We start from the raw sequence: 22,001 nt of genomic DNA, 5'->3' as shown, positions 1-22,001 counted from the left end.
AACCTAACGAAAAACCTAACGATAACCCTTAACCTAACGCTAAATGTAACGCTAACGCTCTAAACCTAACCCTAACCCTTAACCTAACCCTAACCTTAACCCTTAACCTAACCCTTACCTTTATGTGAATCGGCTTGCTGTAATTTAATTTTTATTTCAATTTTTCGATCTTTTTTGTCGCGTTGTGATGACGTCACATACGCGATTTCGTCGACCGCGCTTTTGTGGAACGCGGTTTTGACGGGTCACGGATAGGAAGAGGGAATCCAGTTGAAATGAAGAATTTGTGTGGCTTGTGCAAATATTCTAACTAGCAAATATATAAAAACAATACTACAAAGTAGTAATAAGAAGCCTGTATTTCATTTTTCTTATACATACAGAAGATATCAAACAGAATGGTGTATCTAATATTATCCAGTTATTTCCTAGGAGAAAGCTATGAGGATGCAGAAGAGAATGCCTCTTTGGATGCTGATGAAGCGATTCCTGAAAAGCCATGCCCAGTACAGATAGTTCTTGCTCATGAAGACGATCACAACTTTGAACTGGATGAATCAGCATTGGAGAGAATCTTGCTTCAGGAACATATAAGAGACCTCAACATAGTAGTAGTTTCTGTTGCTGGTGCATTTCGTAAAGGCAAATCATTTCTCTTGGATTTCATGCTTAGGTATATGTATAACAAGGTGGGTAACTGAACTGTTGAACATTTATACTTGAGAATAATTAACAAAAGTGTATTCCTCTTAAGATTTGTTTTATTGTGCTCCAAAATGTCTAAATATTTCATATTTCTAAACATTATTGAGGGAATTTGAGGTTTATATAATTAACATAGATAATTAATGTTTATATTAATTAACATTATAGTTGGTAACCATACATTAGAACTAAAAAGCAAAACAGTATACAGTATGCCATTTACACATGAACAACTTGTAACTAAGTAATACTTTATTGTAGTGGAAAATATTCATTTCAAAGTACTATATTTTTTCCAATTTCAGTTTCACAATCCATTGCAATGATCAGATCTTCTAAATTACTTATGAAAGATAAAATGGAATGGATTTAATAAATGAAATAATTTGTTCATAATAGAAATACAACCAATATTTTAGCTTAGAATGCAGTATAAGTAATTTTTAAAAGTGGTAAATGGGAGTTCAGTGATAAATTGAGATTGATGCTTCTTATGTTTTAATATGAGTATTCACTACTAGGAAATAAGAGCTGCAGTTGGAAAGAACGGTGTTTATATGGTACTGAGATATGGTTTCTTACTGCTGTAGACTCCTAGCATACTAGAAAAGAAAGTTGAAAAAAGTTCCTTAAGGGCCACTTGTTTTCCAGGGCGCTGCTCTGGAGATTCCAAGCAAGGGTTAAATACAGCAAATCTACCCAGAACTGAATTGAAACTTTAAGCCACGCCTCTGGTGCTGACTATCTTCAGTTTTTTTCAATTCAGTGGATGCGCTTTTGAGTTTCTCTCCAATTCTACAGATTGCTTGGACTCTCCTAGAGCTAAAGTAGGAAAAATTTTCCTTAATTGTGTTCATTAGGAGCAGGCTTGGTGAGGAAAAATTCCTTTCTTTTCAATTTGGCTATTTGCTCACCTTTTGGCCCTCCTGGTGTCCTGGGTTCGCTTGGGCGCCGTAGGGCTACAGGTAGCTGTCGTGGGAGGCGCATGGGTTGGAGTGCTGACGCCAGCGCTGTTGCAGCACCCCTGCTGCAGTGTGGACCCCCACTGAAGATCCCGTTGCTGCCATCTGCGCTTTGCAGAAGCCGGCGTTTGACGCAGTTCTTCAGGGCTCCTATCTAGTTCCGGTGGCCATTTTGGGTTGCATGACTGGTGCAGCAGCCATTTTGGGAAACAGGAAGTTCCGTCCACCATTTTGTTTTTGCCAGTTTTGCCTCTGAGCACATTGCCGCAGCTGCCTGGTCACCTGACTCGTTGCAGGTAGCCACGTGGAGGCTCTTTGTCTGGTTTGACTGGCGATTTGGCTCCTAAGCTAGTAGAACCATCAGATTGGTGCGGCAAAGGATCGTGGTTTACTTAGGTCGCCTCCTTACCTGACCTGCAAGGTGCTGGGAGCTGCTAACGCTCGCACTGCATTCCTGCTTGGCTGGAGAGACCTTCTGTGTGTCTCTTCTGAGCGCTTGGGTCCGCGGTCTGCAACTGTGAAGGTGGTGAGTGGAGATAGTCCATGCCTGTTTCAGTTAGACCCCAACCTTTCAGCCATGGCAGATCAGATCCCTGAGAATTCAGAGCAGCTTGGGCCCTCTTCCAGAGCTTTCTCTAGGCAAGCCGGCAGGGCTGCCTGGGAAGCCATCAGGGGCAGAAAACCCTATTCTGGGCCTGGACCCGAACATGGATCAGGCCCGGATAAGGATGTCATCTGTTGCGAGAAGGCCTTAGAGAAGCACTTTTCTAAAGCTCAGCAGCAGGCCCAAACCTCCCAATCGGTGTCCAGTGGAGCCCTCCATGGGGTTCAACCAGATCAGAGGCAGCCCATCTCCGATAGTAATGAAGAGGGCCAGAAGTTTTCTCCCACTGCTTCCCTTCCTATGGCAGCTTCCCCAGGTCCATCAATGGTTGACCAGGCCAATCTCTTCGCCTGTCGTTCAGACCTGGAGGAAGGGCCTGTTCCCATGGGCCCCTTGGGCCCCAGCAGCCAGCCCCTCGACCCATCCCAGGGGTTCGACCCATTGAGGACCAAGGCTCTAACCTTTCAGCAGAGATGCAGGAGATCATTAACAGGGCTATATCCCAGGGCATAGAGGCAGGCATGCTGCAGCGGGGCAAGCACCCGTGCAAGACCTGACATCTCCAGCCCCAGGATGCTCCTAGAGAAGCGTCCTTCACCCAGCTTCTCAGTCTCCACATTCCTCTCTGGCCAGCGAGGATTCTGACTGGGAGGAGGAGGACATCCTACCTAGGCAGGAACCTGAGTTTTCTGGGGACGAAGGGGTTGCATCCAAAAGGCCTGTCTTTTCGGGTTTATTCGAGCTTGTCAACTTCAAAACCATCCTGAATAAGGCAAAGGTCTCGACCCACTTGGGGTCTACCCCCCCAGATCAGGTGACTAACGATCCTGATGATCTATCTGGGACCTCTGTGAAGAGCCTGTGTCGGCCCAAGAGATAGTGCCAGTCCCCAAGCTCTTTCTGAATGTGGTTCAAAAGCAATGGGCACAACCACCAGCCACCCTTGCTACTCCCAGTAGCAATGATAAGAGGTTGTACATGGTAGACGCCAGTCTGGAAGACTTGCTTAAATTACCTCTCATTGATCTTCCTGTGGCAGCCCTTACCTCATCTTCTGTACCCCCCCCCCCCCGATTTACTGGAGGGACTCAAGGCAGAGGACAAGAAAACAGAGAACACCTTCCATAAAACGCACCAGGCAGTGGCTTGGGCGATTAAAATGTCCGCCTCTGCGTCCTTCCTTTCTAGGACTCCCCTTCTTTGGTTGAGACAGTTGCTCACCAAACTTCCAGCCGGAGATACCAAATTAAGGCAGGATGTCAATAAGATCATGGTGGCTACTGAGTACACCACCACCACCACCACCCTGAGCGCAGCCAAATTTGCCTCCCGGGCCTTAGCAATAGCAATAGCAGTTAGACTTATATATCGCTTCATAGGGCTTTCAGCCCTCTCTAAGCAGTTTACAGAGTCAGCATATCGCCCCCACAGTCTGGGTCTTCATTTCACCCACCTCAGAAGGATGGAAGGCTGAGTCAACCTTGAGCCGGTGAGATTAGAATCGCTGAATTGCAGATAACAGCTGAAGTGGCCTGCAGTACTGCACCCTAACCACTGCGCCACCTCGGCTCACCTTGGCGTCCAATGTCACCACTTGGTGTCTCTTGTGGCTCAGGCACTGGAACGTCGACATGCGTTCCAAGTGGAAGCTTGTCTCTGCCCCCTTTAAAGGGGACAAACTTTTCGGGGAGGTCTTGGACTCTGTCCTTGTAGAAAATAAGGACAAAAAGAAGGTGATGCCATCGGTCACCAAGAAATATGACCAGAAGGGCTCCAACTCCTACCGGAGGCAGCCCTTTTGGAACGCAGAGCCTTCCACCAGCTCCGCCTCTTTCTATCGGCCATACTTACAGCAGGCTGACCGGTCCCAGGACCGTCAGCCATTTCGTGACAGAGGTCGCCAGCAGAATTTCTCCAAGTGTCCCTTTCGAAGGGGGTTTGGTTCCTGGCCTTTCAAAAAGATATAAGTGACCACCACCGGTCAGCTCCCATAGGAGGACGTCTTCAGTTATTCCACGCCCAATGGGAGCAGATCACGTTGGACCAGTGGGTCCTACAGACAATCCGCTTGGATCTCACTTTAGAATTTCTCTGTCCTCTCCCCAGACACTTCATCCGCTGTCCCACTCCTTCGTGTCCTATCAAAAGGGCTCTCATGGAACAGGAGATCAGGCATCTCAGTGACATCAGAGCCATAGAACCGGTTCCACCGGTCAGGAAGGAACAGGATTTTACTCCATTCTGTTCCTGGTCCCCAAAAGCTCTGGGGGTGAAGGGAATCCTAGATCTAAAAAGATTAAATTATCACATAACTTACCGGAGATTCAAGATATAGTCCCTACAGTCCATCCTTAACAAGGGTCTAGCGCCCAACACTCTACGACGTCAGGTGGCCGCAATTTCCACGATACTTGCTCCCGATGAACACTCCTCCCTTGGGCGTCATCCTACTATCCGTAGCTTTCTGAAGGGGGGGGCAACCAATCTGAGGCCCCCAGTGGTCCACAGATATACCTCATGGGATCTCAACGTTGTTCTCCATGCCCTGATCGGTCCTCGGTTTGAACCACTTCAGTCGGCCAGCCTTAAGCATTTGACCTTTAAGACCGCCTTTTTGATAGCCATCACTTCTACGCGGCGTATCTCAGAGCTGTCATCCCTATCGTTTCGAGAGAACTTGTGTTTGATACAACAGGAGAGGGTGGTCCTTTGGCTGGACCCAACGTTCATCCCCAAGATCAACTCATGATTTCACCTGGCCCGGGAGGTCATTCTTCTGGATTTTTGCCCGCATCCCAGGAACCCGAGGGAGAAGCATTGGCACATGCTCGATGTCCGCAGGACACTTCACAGATATGTCAAGCGCAGGCTGTGTTTCGTTGTTTTGAATCGCTCTTCGTTTCTTTCCAACCGGCCTTCCAGGGCCGAAAGGTTTCTTCCTCTACTATCGGACAGTGGTTGAGGGCCTGCATTACCCTCGCTCACGTTCTGCAGTCCAAACCTGTGCCTAGCCACATCATGGCACATTCTACTAGGAGTGCCACCACCACGGCAGCCTGGGCGACGCAGGCGCCAATCGAGGAGATTTGCAGGGCAGCCACTTGGACTTTGTTATCTCCGTTTGTTCGGAATTACAAGTTGGACAAGTTTGCCTCGGTGGAAGGGGCTTTTGGGAGGCGAGTTCTTCAGGGCATTCATACCAGCGGAGAGACCCTGAATGCGACTGCTTCCCGCCCTAGTGACATTTAGCTTGGGTATGTCCCTTGCTTGGACTCTCCAGAGCAGCACCCTGGAAAATGACCATTGTCTTACCTGAAGGGTCGTTTTCAGGGCGCTGTGAAGGAGAGTCCAACCCTGTTCTGCTGTTTTCAGTGCAGTCTTCTGTAGTCCCAGTTGGATTTGTGCTTACGTTGGATATGGTTTTTTGGACTTATTGTTGAACATCTCAGCGTGCAACAGTTCCACGCCTTCATTGAAAAAAATCTGAAGACAGTCAGCACCAGAGGCGTGGCTTAAAGTTTCAATTCAGTTCTGGGCAGATTGGCTGTATTTAACCCTTGCTTGGACTCTCCTTTGCAGCGCCCTGAAAACGACCCTTCAGGTAAGACAATAGTCATTCAGTGATTATTTGAACTTACGATGGTGCTGAAGGATGGGCTTGAGTAGTGCTCATGTTTATGTCAATTGCAGCAACCTGTGGTCATGTGATCACCATTCACTTTTTTGTTGTTTTCCTATTAGCAAAGTCAATGCAGAAAGTGGCAGGATGTTGTAAATGCAAAGATGTAACTATGCAAATCCTTGCTTAATGATCTGTAATTTGCTTAACAGTGGCAACTGAGAATGTTGGAATTTCTGTTAAGGTGTAGGGCCATGTGACATTGTGCTTTACAGCCACATCACTTAAGGCAGAAACTCAAATCCCAATTACTTTTGTTAAGTGATGATTACCTGTAACCTAAACCGTTATTCCCATTCAGACACCTATTTATTTTCAAATAGACTACATTTCTTTTGACTTACCCATAGACTGTCTCTTCTGATAAGAGACAGACTCTGTGTCAGCAGGACTCTGAAGGATATGTTTTTCAGGTTCTGGGGTCAGTAATGCAGGAAATATAGGGAGAAGTATGAAGATGGAAAGATTAGCAAATATAGGAAAACCCATTAGTGAATTGCACGTGTTGCTGAATTTTTAGACTTTATGAGACATGAGTCCCTTGTATAATAGTATTAAAAAATGTTGTCATAAATTTTCCTTCTTAAACAGGACCAGAAATAGAACTAGAAGAATTTGTGAGTTAAGTGTGATAATTTTTAATCAAGTTATGACCACTTGTGATTGACCGTACTTAATGAACTGGACTTTAAATCAGTCTGTGAAGCTGCAACCACTGCAGTATCACCATAGTCATGTGATTGCAATCTGGGCACTCAGGTGCCCAACTCGCGATTATGACATAGCAGCAAGTCACAGATATGATTGCCATTTGCGACTTTCCCTGCCAGCTTCCCACAAGCAAAGTCAACAAGGAAGCTGGCAGGGAAGGTCACAATAACACCTATAAGTTGCTGTCACTATATTTTCTTCCAATGAGCCTAACTATGGAGGACGATCCCACAGAGTTCATTCATTTTAGCAACTTCCCATTGGCAGTATAAGACCTGCTGACACACCCATGCTTGGAAATGCTGTCCATGATATCCACTGGCCCATGGCCTCAGAAGTGGTCCCTGCTGGCCCTCCCACAGTCCATAGTGATGCTCATGATCCAGAGAAGCTGCCTGTGATACCTGCCTGCACTCCGTAATGCCAACCTGCATGCCCCCACTTAGTGACAGCACAGTCCTGCGTTTGTGGCACTGCCATTACTAAGTAATGCAATATGACATTATGCTTTAAATTAGTTAGCAACATAATTTTGATCCCCGTTGCCATTGTAACACAAGGACTACTTGTAATGACAGGTTTTTCATATTAGTCAAAATTAAGCAGACAATATTAACAGGATTGTCCTGAGCCTCTCACATTATTACATATATATGTATATGTGTGTGTTCTGTTATAGGAGTCATCTTCTTGGGTAGGTGGAAATAGTGAGCCTTTGACTGGCTTTACATGGAGAGGAGGGTGTGAGAGAGAAACAACTGGCATCCAGATTTGGAGTGAAGTATTTATAATTCCCAAACCTGATGGGACAAAGGTAAATCCATTAAGCATCTGACATAATGCTTATTGACTTACTGAACAGAGAAAGCAAAAAGTGAATGTGAAATATTTTGATCCGTCTTCCTAATATGAGTTGATGTGATGTTTTAGATACCTCTGAAATATATTGTCAGGATTCTCCAGGCATGGAATTTCATGGAGTCAGCATTGCCAGATTGCAGACAGAAATAAGTTTTCCATATATACAGTCTACCTCCTGCTGTTAGAACTCGATAGGCACTTGGCTGTTTTCTTCCTAGCTATGAACAACAACAATACTTTAAACATATTTACATAATGGCCTGAGAATCATTGACTCATCAGTTTCAGCCTTACTGTATAGTTTAGTATTGTAACTAATTATAATGTTCAGAATGTCTAATATTATATGTAGTATAATGCATAGATTTGAACTTTTGAAAATACCAAGTAATATTTACTCTGTCAGAGTAATTTTTTTTAACACACTTTTATTATTTTTATATATAACTCAAGGCAGCAGACATACCTAATCTCCTTCCTCCCCCTATTTTCCCTACAACAACCCTGTGGGATGGTTGGGCTGAGAAATTGTGACTGATTGACCCAAAGTCACCCAGCTGATTTTCATGCCTAAAGTGAGACTAGATCACAATCTTCTGGTTCTGGTTTGCTGCCTTAATCACTAGATGAAGCTATGTAGCCCATCTTCCCTTAAATGCCAGAGAAATATATACATACATTAAATTATGCTATACTTCTGTGTACAAGGTTTGACATTATTTTCATCTATCTATAGGGGCAATGTTCTCTCTTTTTATATAATGTATATCGTACATGGCATTTTCAGTTACACTGACCACTTAGACTAGAGGCAATCAAGCCACCTTTGATTGGTTTCCTAATGAGATGTTATTCTATGGGGCTCAGAGTCTCTACCAGGAACTATAATTCCTAATAATGATGAAAGTGGCCCAGTACTGCCTCCTGGTGGTTTATATAGCCAGTAATATTTACTAGCATTAACATGTTTCTTATACTTAGCCATACTGTGGCATTATGTACATTTTCACTTGTGAGGGTTTTTTTTGCTTCTTATTCAAAAGTGTGAATACTGAGCTATTTAGTCACTTTTTAGAGTTTTGACTGTTAATTAAAGTGGTCGTGGATATTGGTGAAGATAAGTGGAGATTTTCTGCTGACTGAACGGAGGGAAGTAAAATACAGTGAAACATTGCTGATATTACACCTTCATTGAATTCAAGCTTTCAAATTTAAAGTGAAATAATTGTTAATTCATTCTCTTTTCCTTTAAAAAAAAACCCTTTAGGTTGCTGTATTACTAATGGATACCCAAGGTGCCTTTGATAGTCAGTCAACCATCAAAGACTGTGCAACAGTATTTGCTTTAAGTACCATGACAAGTTCAGTCCAGGTAAGTTTGTAGTCATGTCAGATGATGGTAGACTTTAAATATTTTCCTTATTTCAAAATATGTATGTCACCAAAAACATAATAGTAAAACCATTTATTGTTTTCTTTTCTTAAAAATTGATGATTTTTTTAAATTAAAAAATAGGATTTTATTTTATTTTTATTTATTTTATTTATCTGTTTTATTTTGCAAGGATTTTCTGATTGCTACAGTTGAACAGAACATTTTGTTATCACAAGCATTCAGCTTTAATTAGGTCTTTTGAAATCTCTTCTCCAGTTTCTCCTCTCCACTCTGGGAGGGGACATGGGGACACAAGAGATTTCTGTAAGCAATCTCTCCTGTTTCCAGACCCTTCTCTCACAGAGAGATTGAAGAGGAAACACTTTGTTAGAAAAGCATTATTAACTTTCAACTCAAATTAGAGATTGAGAGAACTTCCCATCTAAAATGCTGTTTAATTTGATTTTTGCCACTGGGGGATGGTGTGGCTATTTATGGGCTCTTACATTGTGAAATTTTAATATTGTAAGATGCCCAGATTCAATATGTGTGAGTTAGGCAGCCATATAAATTTGTTTAATTAATAAATAAATTAATAAATTAAAAACTATTATATTTTATAGGTATACAATCTATCACAGAACATCCAAGAAGACGATCTTCAGCATTTGCAAGTAAATATGTCCTGATTCTATAGTAAATTCCATTACTAATATTTTAATAAGCTCTTTGCAATGGAAAGCGTCAAGGGTCAAAAACATACTTGACAACACTTGTGTCTTCATGGGCTCAATTTTGAAAGGTTCATGATTAAGGGGGCTCTTTAGAAAGTTTTTCCTCAATCATTATATATTTAGTATTAAAAATATATTAAGATTCGTAGTCCCTATTTGTTAAATTATTTTCTAATATATTCTTGGGCTACCTAATACGTTAATCATGCAGTTCTCGCTCAGGTTCTATCTTCTTGGAAGTATGAATACTTACTATGCCACTGAAACTTTTAACTATATTTGAGAGCCATTTGCTCTTTATTTTCACTTGGGTTGAACAAGCAACCTTTTAAAGCAAACTTTAAAAAATAAAGGCTTGAAATAAAACTTTTTTTTGGTAGACTAATGTATGAAATTATACAAATACAGAAATTTTGTATATTTACATTATCTGGTAGTAGATATTAAACAATCCATGATCACAGATCTTCATAACTTTATGACCACAATAACAACATCCTGCATAAGCATGATATTTGCAGCCTTGGAGTTCAAATATTCAGAAAATTTAAAAAAAGATTATTATCAATATTATTTTGCTGATAAGATTCATGAATTCAGAATGTAGGAAAGTATTTGGTTATTAATTGGTTAGATTAATAACCAATTAATAACCAAATCGGTTTATTTAGAGTTTTAAAATTGTTTTGTGCAGCTAACCTTTTAAGTATAGCCCACCACTTCTTCATGAGTAAATGTTTATTACTGTGTTTTATATATATAACTTTGTATTTTAGGCATACATTCTTAATTTTGTTTAATAGCTTTTTACAGAGTATGGAAGACTAGCAATGGAAGAAATTTACCAAAAGCCATTTCAGGTAATAATATGATTATGTTTGCTATTCCCATGTTTGTTTATCTCAGGGAAGATTCATATACTACAATAGTAATTGTAAAAATGTAATTGCCTAGCATCATCTGCCCCGCGTGTGACATATATACCTAATTTTTAACAACTACTAATTTTTAAAAAGTTCTGAAGGACAAAGAGAAAGAGATCTTTGCCAGTTTGCTACTTTGTAGAAATCATCTTTCCACCTCAGCAAATTGGTTTACACTTCTGTCTGAGGAGAAGGAGGTGACTTTCTTTTAATTATTATACTTACTGCTGGCTAATAATTTTTATGCAAGTTTTTTTTCATGCTTCAGCTTGCTACAAAATGCCTTTTGTGACTAGTAAAATAATATGTAAGTGTATTAGGAATGTAATGTGCGTGAAATGTCTGGTTTCAGGTAGCCTATATCTGAACTGAAACATGTTTTAAGTCTTAACATTTATGAAAGAGGTTGTTTTGGTTCAAGGTTGACTGATCAATAGAAAAAAACAAGGACATTAATAGTTAAGGAGAGGTAAAAAGATTGGAGAGGGAGGTAGCATAGTGGGATATATTAGGCTAGGACATCAGCAATGGTGATAGAGGGAAGCAAGGAGGGGGAAAAGTGCTAGGAAAATCAGGTGGTCTGGTAGAGTATGATGGGCAGCATCAGCATAAGGGAGAGAGGGAAAAAGGTTGGAAAGATTAGGGAGCTGGTGGGGTTATGCTTTACTTGCCTCATATGTTTTTCTGAAACCTAGAATAGCCAAAATATTCTAGAATTTGGTTCTGCCAAGATATATCTAATCAGAAATAGTTCATTATAACTTCTAAAATGTGATGGTTTTGTTCCAAGGTAACAATTTTATTCTACAGGATACATGCTTTCAGAAGAAGCTGAGGTAGCATTAGTTTAGAGCATTCCTTGCTGATTCTTCTTTTATATTAATAATATATAGGGGATAAAAAGATGCTTGCTGAATTATGACTAGTAAAGTTTTTCTAAAGTTTTCAGTAGTGTGGTGTTCTGTTTGCCAAAAAATAAGGTTAACTCGTATTTTTGCATTTCTACATAGACTCTTATGTTCTTAATTAGAGACTGGAGCTATCCATATGAACACCCATACGGTTTAAAAGGAGGAAAACAATTTCTAGAAAAGCGATTACAGGTAATTCATTATCAGTAATAGTTGATTTTTGTTTAAGGGGAGCTGAGCTAATTGGAACATGCAAATAATTATTTTGGTATTAGATTATTTCTAGCTGGCTGCTAAAGAATTTCATTTTTAAAAAATGTATGTTGCTTCTAGGTAAAATTACACCAGCACGAAGAGCTCCAGAATGTAAGGAAGCACATTCATTCATGTTTCAGTAACCTAGGCTGTTTCCTGTTGCCACATCCTGGTCTTAAAGTTGCAACTAACCCAAATTTTGATGGGAGACTAAATGGTAGGAAATTTTCTGTTTATATAGCTAGCTAGGAGGTATTAAAGACTCAAATGCACTTTGAATAGTTGCATTAAAAGTAGTAAAAAGAAATAGTAAAGTGTACCCAAGTCTGAAAGCCACTATAGTTGAAAATTGATGGGATAATTTAGATGGTTGTTGGAGGAATACCAGCAGCATATTAATTCTGTTTAAATTCTTCAGTTAAAAACTGTACAGTTTTCAGAAGAAATGCTATAACAACATGGAGGAATGAAATACCTCTTCAAACCTCTAAGGTGGCCATATCTTCTGCAAGACATATAATAGCCACTTTGGAAGTCTTCCTGGGCTGCCTCAGCAAGCTGCTTTGCTTTATTGGGAAGAAAGTGAAACATAATGGCTATGCATTTACAAGCAGGCAGAAATATCCAAGAGCAATAGGTGTACGAATACTGTACATTTGGTTCCTATAACAATGAAAAGATAAATTCTTTGGTTGGTTGGTACATATTGAAAAGTTCTTTCAATTGGCTTTGAACAGCCCTATTAGGAATACAAGTTATATAATAAAAATGCATACGATACAAATTAATATTGCCTTATCCACATGTTGGGCATGTCAGGAAAAACATAAACATTAAATGCAGCAGAAATAATATCCTTCAGAAATATAGGTGATAAAACTCAACAGTTCAAGGGTGAATGGCAAATGAATGAATAGGAGCTGAATACAAACCAAACATGGATGAAAATATTAAGTATAGATTATTGTAATATAGAAACTGTATGAGTATCCAATAGCAGAGCAACTGTATGAAAGAATGTTGAATGCATCAATAGAAAGAGGGAAATTGAGAGTAGGATTAGAATGATGAGATTCTGGTGAGATGAGATAGTCAGAAAGAAAGAGATGTAAAACATACATCATGCATACATACATACATACATACATACATACATACATACATACATACATACATATATATGCTGGTCTTGTTGTATTCGGGTCTTTTCCTGTGTAAAATTGAGATTTTCTTGGCAACATTTCGGCTAGGTCCCACTCACCATCGTCAGGCTAGTGTTTTCGGCTTTGTGCTTGTGCGAGTAAAGAGTGGTCGGAGCTGCCGTCTATCTATAAATCTTGGTGGAGGTGTGTGGAGTGCTAGCTTTGTTGCTGTAAGTGGGTTGATTGGCTGTGTAGTTGCATCCTGATTGGTAGATGGATTTGATGTTTGTAGATTGGTCGGCTGTTTCGTATCATCCTGTGTGGCTGAGGTGCTGGCTGTGTGTACGTTGTTCTTTTGTGTTGTAACAACCTGGGTGGTGTTTGGGGTCTCGTTTGTTGACTAGGGCTGGTTTCCAGATGTCTGGTAGGCGGGAGGTATCGTCCACGTTTATTCATGTTGTTGTCTTTCCTCAAGTTGGTTAGTGCTCCAGCAATCCACCCAGAAGCAACTTACAGAAAGAAGAAGAAAAACCACTAACCAACTTGATGAAAGACAACAACATAATCATTCTCCCAGCAGACAAAAGTAACGCCACAGTGATGATGAACATGTCTGACTACCAAGCCAAACTATCCAACCTACTCCAAGACCTCACTTACAAACCTCTAAACATAGACCCCACCACCTACCTGGAAAAAACCACCAAATCCAAAATCTCCCATGAGTGAAGAGATCCAGCAAAGAATCATCCCCAGAGAGAAATCATCCAGATGCCCCAAGCTCTATGGCCTCCCCAAGATACACAAAGAAGGAACACTACTCAGACCCATAGTCAGCTCCATAGGCTCACCGCTACAGAATCTTGCCAAATTCCTCACCAAACAACTTCAACCCTACACAGAATCCATCACCTCACTCGTACAAAACTCACTCCACTTCATAGAAACAGTAAAGAAACAAAACCTACAACCCAGGAACCCACTTGTGAGCTTCGATGTCATATCCCTCTTTGCCCAAGTGCCTATAAAAGAAGCCTTGACAGCTATCCAGAACAAATGCAACCCCCCTAAGCACATCCTGGAGCTGACCAACCACTGCCTAACCAACACATACTTCATCCGTAATGGACAAAGATACAAACAGATAGAAGGAGCACCCATGGGATCACCCCTCTCATCCGTCATCACAAACTTATACATGGAACATTTTGAAACTAACACCTTAGATAAATCTGAACATGGTATATGGTGTTAAAAGATCATAAGCTAAGGTAGGAAATTATGAAAAGATATCATGAATAGTGTTATAATGAGCTTATCTTGAGTTTATAGAATATATAGTGTATTTTGACTATTCGTTTTTTTAAATGAAGACTGTATTAATATTAATACTTTATGAAGAGTAAATGTTTCCTAAATTAGCAACATTTGACTAAGATTTTATTCTTTGGGGATGTTCTTAACAAAGTTGGGATAGCTCCATTAATATTACATTTCAGTGATTATGAAAAGAAAGGATTTTGCATTAATTGAATGAAATTTCTTACACCATTTTTATTTATTCCACCAGATATTGATGAAGAGTTTAAAAAAGAGTTGCGGAATCTGATTCCTTTGCTTCTTGCTCCTAAAAATCTGGTAGAAAAAGAAATCAGTGGCTCAAAAGTGACTTGTAGAGATCTAGTGCAATATTTTAAGGTACAATCATTGTTTCATGCTTTAAATAAATGTATTTTCTTGTAAATTTTAATTATAAAAGGGTTTGATATGCTGTAGTATTCCATTGTTCACATACTATGGTTAGCATATTCAAAGCCAAGCCTTTTTATTAGTTTTTACTTTAATAGAGTTTCATGGCCCTATTCTTGTTCTAATTGCTTTACAATAATTACATTATATTGAGATTTATATAGATTTTAATTAATTCCTTTTCTATATATTACATGAATTAATCCTTAGATACTGTGCATTCAGAAAGTATTCAGACCCCCTTCACTTTTGTCAATTTTGTTATAGTGCAGACTAATTCTACAGTTGTTGAAATTCACTTTTTTCTCATTAACCTATACTCAGTACCCATAATGACATTTAGAAATGACTATAAATTTATTTTTAAAAAACCCTGAAATATCACATTGGTATAAGTATTTAGATCCTTTGCAATCTCATTTGAAATTTGCCTCCCATTTCTCTTGATAGTTGCTGACATGCTTCTACATCTTGATTGGAATAGATCTGTGGTAAATTGAATTGATTGGACATGATTTGGAAAGGTGCACACCTCTCTATAGAATACATACTGTAGCAAAGCAAAAGCCATGAGATCAAAGAAACTACCTGCAGAGCTCAGAGACAGGATTATTGTGAGGCACAGATCTGGAGAGACTGTAGTAAAATTTCTGTTGCACTGAAGGTTCCTAAGAGCACAGTGGCCTCCATAATTCTCAAATGGAAGAAGTTTGGCACAAACAGGACTGTTCCAAGAGCTGGTCATCCAGTCAAACTGAGCAATCGGGGGAGAAGGGCTTAGTAAGAGAGGTGACCAAGAATTCAATGGTTATTCTGATTGAGCTCCAGAGATCCTGTGTGGAGATAGGACAGAGTTCCAGAAGGACAACCATCATTGCAGCCCTCCACCGATCTGGACTTTATGGCAGAGTAGCTAGACATCAGTCTCTCCTCAATGCAAAAAAAAAAAAGGAAAGCCACTTGAAGTTTGCAAAAAAGCACCTGAAGGACTCTCAAACTGTGATGAACAGGTTTCTCTGGTCTGATGAAACCAAGATTGAACTGTTTGGCTCAATTTTAAAGGTTATGTCTGGAGGAAACCAGGCACTGCTCATCACCTGCTCGATATTATCCCCAACAGTGAAGTATGGTGGTGGCAGCATCATGCTGTGGGACTGTTTTTCAGCAGCAGGGACTGAGAAACTGGTCAGGGAAAGCTGAATGAAGCAAAGTACAGGGATATCCCCAAAGAAAAACTGTTCAATAGCACTCAGGACCTCAGACTGGGCCAAAGATTTCTTTTCCAACATGACAACACTCCTAAGTACACTGCCAAGACAACACAGGAGTGGCTTAGGGACAACTCTGTGAATGTCCTAGAGTGGCACAGCCAGATCCTGACTTGAATCCTATTGAACATCTCTGGAGGGGCCTGAAAATGGCTGTCCACTCAAGTCTATCCAACCGGACTTGAACTTGAGAAGATTTGCAAGGAAGAATGACAAAAAATCCCTCAATCAGGTGTGCAAAGCTTGTCATGTCATACCCCAAAAGACTCAAGGCTATAATTGCTGCCAAAGATGCTTCAACAAACTACTGAGTGAAAGATCTGAATACTTATGCCAATGTGATATTTCACTTTCTTCTTTTTCATAATTTACAGACATTTCTAAAATTCTGTTTTCATTTTGTCTGAGAATCAGTCTGCAGTGTAACAAAATTGATAAAAAAGTGAAGGGGGTCTGGATGCTTTCTGAATGCACTGCATACTATTATTGGATAATTATAAACTAGCGGACTTGAAATATAATCATGATGTCTTTCTTTGCAGCCTTTTCCTCAAGATTAGGCAATAATAAAAAGTATCAATCAATTTTTATTACATTCACAGACCAACATTATTAATAACAATTATGTGCAGTCATCCAAAAGAGGCAGATTTGGGGTATTACTGCCTTGAGTATGTGTATGAGAGAAACTTTACTATTTAATAGAAACTCTTTCAAGCAGCATACTAAGTATAGTGACATTATAAGAAGAAACTTTAATAAATCACAATTTTCTTCTATTCCTGCTATATTGTATATGTTCAGTTTATGTTGATCATTATTAATAATACATCAATTCTTGATTTGTTTAAAACAACATTGGTGGAATACTTTATCCAGTCATTTTCATTTAACTACATTTGAATTTAAATATAAATTTAATAGACTTAGATTTTTGTTTTGTAAAAGTAGTTTTTAAGTCAAAATTAGATTGTAAATACTTATTTTATTTTCAGGCTTATATTAAAATATATCAAGGAGAGGAATTACCTCATCCCAAATCAATGCTTCAGGTAAAGTTTTATATATGCCTATCTATGGAAGCATGTAATGCCAAACAATCATATTTATAGTATATCAAAACAGACTAGAGACATTTGAAATATTATTCAAGAACAGAAGAACAGAAGCCTTAGTTTGATATTTCAAAAAATGTCCAAAACAGTAAGTACTTTTATGGACATTATCACTTAGCAGTGTACTCACTTTTGTTGCCAGCAGTTTAAACATTAATGGCTGTGTGTTGTGTTATTTTGAGGGGACAGCAGATTTATACTGTTATACAAACTGTATACTCACTACTTTACATTGTAGCCAAGTGTACAAAATGTGAATGGGTATACTCACTTCTGTGATATACTGTATATTTAGAAGCAAAATTTACAAAATTACTTATAAACTTAATAAGCAATTATTTATAACTCTAAGATTGCAAAGTAGCTACCAGAATTCACACTGTAAAACTAACATGCTTAAGTATGTTTGCATTTTGAAAGGATGTATGAAAATTATTACAGAAACTCATCCAAACTGTTTAAAAAGTATTTTTTAATATTATTACCAATATTACTACCTTTTGTATTACTACTACCACTACTTTTATTACAACTGCTACTATTACTATAGGCAACAGCAGAAGCCAACAATCTTGCTGCAGTAGCTGGTGCAAAAGATACTTACAATAAAGATATGGAACAGGTAAAGTATTTGTATGAATTTATTTGAAGTTGTAGACTTAGCCTAATCCAATCTTTCTCAGCTGGGGTTCCACAAAAACCCAGAGTTCTGAGAGATTGGTAGTTCAACAAAAAATTGTGATTACATTTTTTTTTACTTCATGTAAAAACTTCATGCAGTATTTGCCGTTGTAGTAAGAATTTTAACATGCTTCGACCCAGCTACTTGACTGCTGATTTACTGTTGTTGTAAATGTTGTAAAGTAGTTTTAGGTTAAAAATGAATTGTGTTGAGAAATTTTCACATTTTTTCCCCTATTTTTATGAAGGGGTTCCCTGAAGACTGAAAATCATTTCAAGGGTTCCTTCAGATTAAAAAGGTTGAGAAAGGTTGGTCTAATTTAGGAGATGGTACAGAAATAGGATTGTTTTTGAAAATATTATGATATTAGAACTAATAGATGGGTTATTAACTATTTTGTAAAGAATGCAGAGCAGTATAGATTGATTCACAAATTGATTTAAGCCATAAAATAATCTGTTTGGTTTTGGCTTAAATATTTTGTGTGTTACCAGTCATTCTCATTGAGGTCACAAGTGTATCTTTAGCATTTTAAATACGTGTCAGATCTAGATTTGTTTTGTTTTTATAAAGTGAGCATTAAAAATATTGAATTCGTTATAACCACCCATTCTGATAGACTCAGAATGACTTACGGAATTCAAAAACAATAAAAACAGTTAAAGACATATAATGTACATACCCAGACTTAAACAGCCATCATAATAACAGTGAATAAAACAGGCCCAGGCTTGAGACTTCAGGGCTTTTTGGAAATCCAGGAGAGAAGGGCTGTCTTTATCTCTGGGGAGAGGAAGACTGTCCCAGAAGGTGGGGCCATGACAGAGAATCACTGCAGCTGTTGTTAAATGAATCAGGCTTCCCTATTGACTTTGCTTGTCAGTAGATTGCAAAAGGTGATCACATGATCCCAGGACACTGCAACTGTCATAAATATGAATGAGTTGCCTAGCATCCAAATTTTGTTCATGTGACCTTGGAGATGCTGCGAAGGTAGTGTGAAAAACAGTTATAAGTCACTTTTTCCAGCGGATATAACATCAAACAGTCACTAAATAAATGGTTGTAAATCAAGGGATACCTGTAGTCACTTTCACAATCCAGATAAACTGCAGATGAAAAGCCAAGTGAGCCACTATGAGCTTCTTAATAGGATAGAAATACAATAAATAAAAATAATAAAGGAGTGAAGCTTTCCTTTATTGCCCTTACAGAATAATCACTAGAAAATTCAGAGAGCACTTAAAAAACAGCTGTGGGTGGCTAAGTCAATTGGATACAGTGTGAAATAAAGAAACGTTTTATTGCATAGATCTGTGTAATATCACCAAATAACCAATCCAGACCCATCAGAATTGCATGAATTGAGGAAGATATCTGAAGGATCGATACAGTTATACTCATGAAGCATGAATAAAACATAGGGTTGCACTTTTCTCTAATAGCACTGTAAGGAGGCAGTTTTCATTTTCTTTAACCCCAGCCATTTTTGGTTCATAATAAAATTTGTGGTTTAAAAACTGAATTTGATTGAACACCAGCAACAGCTCATATTTGAGTCTACACTGTAGTAATAAGGTTGGCAAAATATTGTTCCTCTGCCCTTATTGGGTCTGCTAATAGCAACCCAATGGCTGTGTTTAGAATGATGGGGAAGGTGCTGAGCTGCAAGATCATCTGCACACAATGAACAATAGTCATGTTATCTGCCAGATAAAGTCAATTAGATTCTGGACCAAGTTCAATTTGGACCCCTGAGGAAATGAATATGATCCTCCTGTCTGTTAGTTGGGGCACTTGTTTGTTAGATCTGGAGTCCTAGTGGCTTAAGGCATCCAGGAGCTGACCAAAAGCTGTACTGGTTGCCAGTTAATTCCTGGTGCCATTGAAAAGGCTATTCATTACCTTTAAAGCGCTTTCTGGTCATAAGATTTAGATATCTGAGACACCATCTATCTCCAATTACTCCTCCCTGGACAGTACATTCTGGCACAATGAATACAATCCAGATGCTTTCCATTTAATTTTGTCATATTATGGGATAAAGGAAGCTACCTTCACTTAACAATTATGGCAAAAAGGTGGTAAAATGGGGCAAAACTCAACAAATGTCTCACTTAGCAACAGAAATTTTGGCTTATTTGTGGTTGTATGTTGAGGAGTGCCTTGTACATTGATAACGATTGGTCCGTGAGTCTCTGCATGAATGGGGATTTGATCTTGGATCTCCACAGTCTTTGTCCAACATATTAATTTTAGTTTTTAATACTTTAGCAGTTCTGTAACTATAGAACTGTTAGGTTATGTAAGTTAACCAGTCAATTCATCCTAACAGGTTTGTGGTGGAGATAAGCCTTACCTAGCACCTGCCGACTTAGAACAAAAGCACCAAGAACTTAAAGGATTAGCAATCAAACATTTCCGTTCTGTGAAGAAGATGGGAGGTGAGGAGTTCTGTCGTCGTTACCAGGACCAGCTTGAAGAAGAGCTTGATGAAACCTATGCAAACTTTGTGAAGCACAATGAAGGCAAAAACCTCTTCTATGCTGCTCGTACACCAGCGACTCTATTTGCTGTCATGTTTGCTATGTATATAATCTCAGGACTGACTGGATTCCTTGGCATGAACTCCATAGCAACCCTGTGTAACCTCGTGATGGGCATAACACTTGTCTCCCTTTGTACATGGGCATATGTTAAATACTCTGGGGAATTCAGAGAAATTGGAACACTCATTGACCAGATGGCGGAAGTACTATGGGAACAGGTTGGTATCCATTTATCTACTCACTTGAAAAAAAAGTTTAATTGTTAGTATGCAAGCATTGGTGTAAAAGCCCATTCAATATGAATGTATGCCAAAGATAGAATAAAAACCAAGACAGTTCCAAGATAAAGGAACTATATAGAAATAGCAGTAGAAATCGATTTAGAATGTCATTCTTGGTGTCTAATCACGTACCAAGACTAAAAAACCTTAAGAAGAGAGATTCATGCATGTCAGTATAAAGAATGGAATTTCTGGAGGTGGACATTTGAAAGTCCATAATTGTGAATCCTTATCTAGTTATAGATCATGGTGTACAATGACCTACCTATCTGGTTGGCATACTAGATAGTGCGAATCTAAGATTAAAGAAAGTCATCAAAATGCTGCCCAGGACCTAGGTCTGAGGAGCCAGTGAGGACAGATCTGCTATCATAAAACAGATCATAAGGAAGGGGAAAAGAGATGTGGGCTTTAAACCTTGGAGCTGAGAGAGAAGGAAGTATGGTTAGATTCCTAGATTCTGCAATAGTTGGTTTTTGTCTTTATAAAAGCTTCTTTTGCATCTGCAGTAAAGAGCCCTTTCTTGAATTGTTATGCTAATGAATTCATGTTTGTTCTAGAGAAAGAGATTTATTGCTATGTCCAGCATGAAGCTTTGAAGTGAAATAGAAGGAAAAATAATGTAGATATAGAAGGGTCAGGCATCAGGGTAGAACCCGGAAGATTCAATTCCAGTCCAATTCTAACTTTAGAAATTTTGAAATTATTAACCTTTCTGCTTCTGTTCAAGAAATACTTACTATGTATTCATTATAGTCCATCCAAAAAGTGCGTATGTATTTGTATGACTGACGATTGTGGTCCAGATCAGCCCTGAATTATTTCATTAACTTTGCCTTATTTTTAGAACTTTGATAACCTGTTTAAGAACCAGCTGCGGAATTGCTGTCTTAATTCTAAATTAACTCTAAATCATCTTGTGTATTTTTCTTTCTTTCTTTTTTGCTTCAGAGGAGTCCCAAGAAGGTGAGAAAAATCAATGGAGGCTACTCACATGTATCTTTTCTGGTTTCTGCAATTGCCTTTCTAATAACCTGCTTCATATTTTAGGTGTGTTCCAAAGTCTTTGAAGTTGTTAGACGTCGAATGATTCGCCATGCTCTTGCCTCAGCACAACGGCAGCGACTCTCATCCAACAATAACAGGAAGAAAAATTAGCCAGTATTTTTACCTTTTTCTTTATCTAAAGCATTCACAATTCGTAAGCAGGACTGTGCTGGGGCAATTTACATAAATGCTATAAGCATACCAGGCTGATGCTGCATTATAGGGTATGAAACTACACCTGCTATTCTAGGAGCTATAAAGTTACATGGATTAAGTCAACTACCCAACGGAGGAAACCACTTATTGCTCTGTAAATTATTAACTGTAAACTGGTAGCAAAACTCATTTTTTCTCTTGCTTTGGTACTGTTGCACTTTGGATACATTTCATACTCCATGATTTTAATTTGTAGTTTTTTTTCCCATCTGAGATGCTTTTAGTTAATTTA

General features: G+C 39.0%; 1 protein-coding gene across 5 annotated transcripts in view; it reads left to right on the top strand.

Moving 5' to 3' along the window:
- Positions 1-22,001, top strand: part of ATL2 (atlastin GTPase 2) — a 42,217-nt gene that overhangs the window by 19,388 nt on the left and 828 nt on the right. For 2 of the 5 annotated variants that reach the window (XR_015696922.1, XR_015696924.1), the window contains exons 2-14: positions 433-689; positions 7,341-7,475; positions 8,790-8,894; positions 9,521-9,571; positions 10,435-10,491; positions 11,565-11,657; positions 11,799-11,937; positions 14,433-14,560; positions 16,875-16,931; positions 17,545-17,616; positions 20,012-20,443; positions 21,458-21,472; positions 21,557-21,777. Coding sequence is in view for 2 of the 5 variants with exons in the window: in XM_087717593.1 (XP_087573719.1) it covers positions 433-689; positions 7,341-7,475; positions 8,790-8,894; positions 9,521-9,571; positions 10,435-10,491; positions 11,565-11,657; positions 11,799-11,937; positions 14,433-14,560; positions 16,875-16,931; positions 17,545-17,616; positions 20,012-20,443; positions 21,458-21,472; positions 21,557-21,664 (1,649 nt within the window). In the remaining 3 variants the exon portion in view is untranslated. The remainder of the gene's footprint in view (positions 1-432; positions 690-7,340; positions 7,476-8,789; positions 8,895-9,520; positions 9,572-10,434; positions 10,492-11,564; positions 11,658-11,798; positions 11,938-14,432; positions 14,561-16,874; positions 16,932-17,544; positions 17,617-20,011; positions 20,444-21,457; positions 21,473-21,556; positions 21,778-22,001) is intronic. The other 3 variants (XM_087717593.1, XR_015696923.1, XM_087717594.1) reach the window with 3 other exon arrangements.

The sequence above is a fragment of the Thamnophis sirtalis genome, unplaced genomic scaffold, assembly GCF_051295495.1.
Source record: "Thamnophis sirtalis isolate CommonGarterSnake01/CBP01778 unplaced genomic scaffold, rThaSir2_p1.2 scaffold_6, whole genome shotgun sequence".
NCBI classification, from domain to species: domain Eukaryota; kingdom Metazoa; phylum Chordata; class Lepidosauria; order Squamata; family Natricidae; genus Thamnophis; species Thamnophis sirtalis.
The sequence above is the reverse complement of the archived record's forward strand: the minus strand, read 5'-3'. Positions and strand labels throughout refer to the sequence as shown.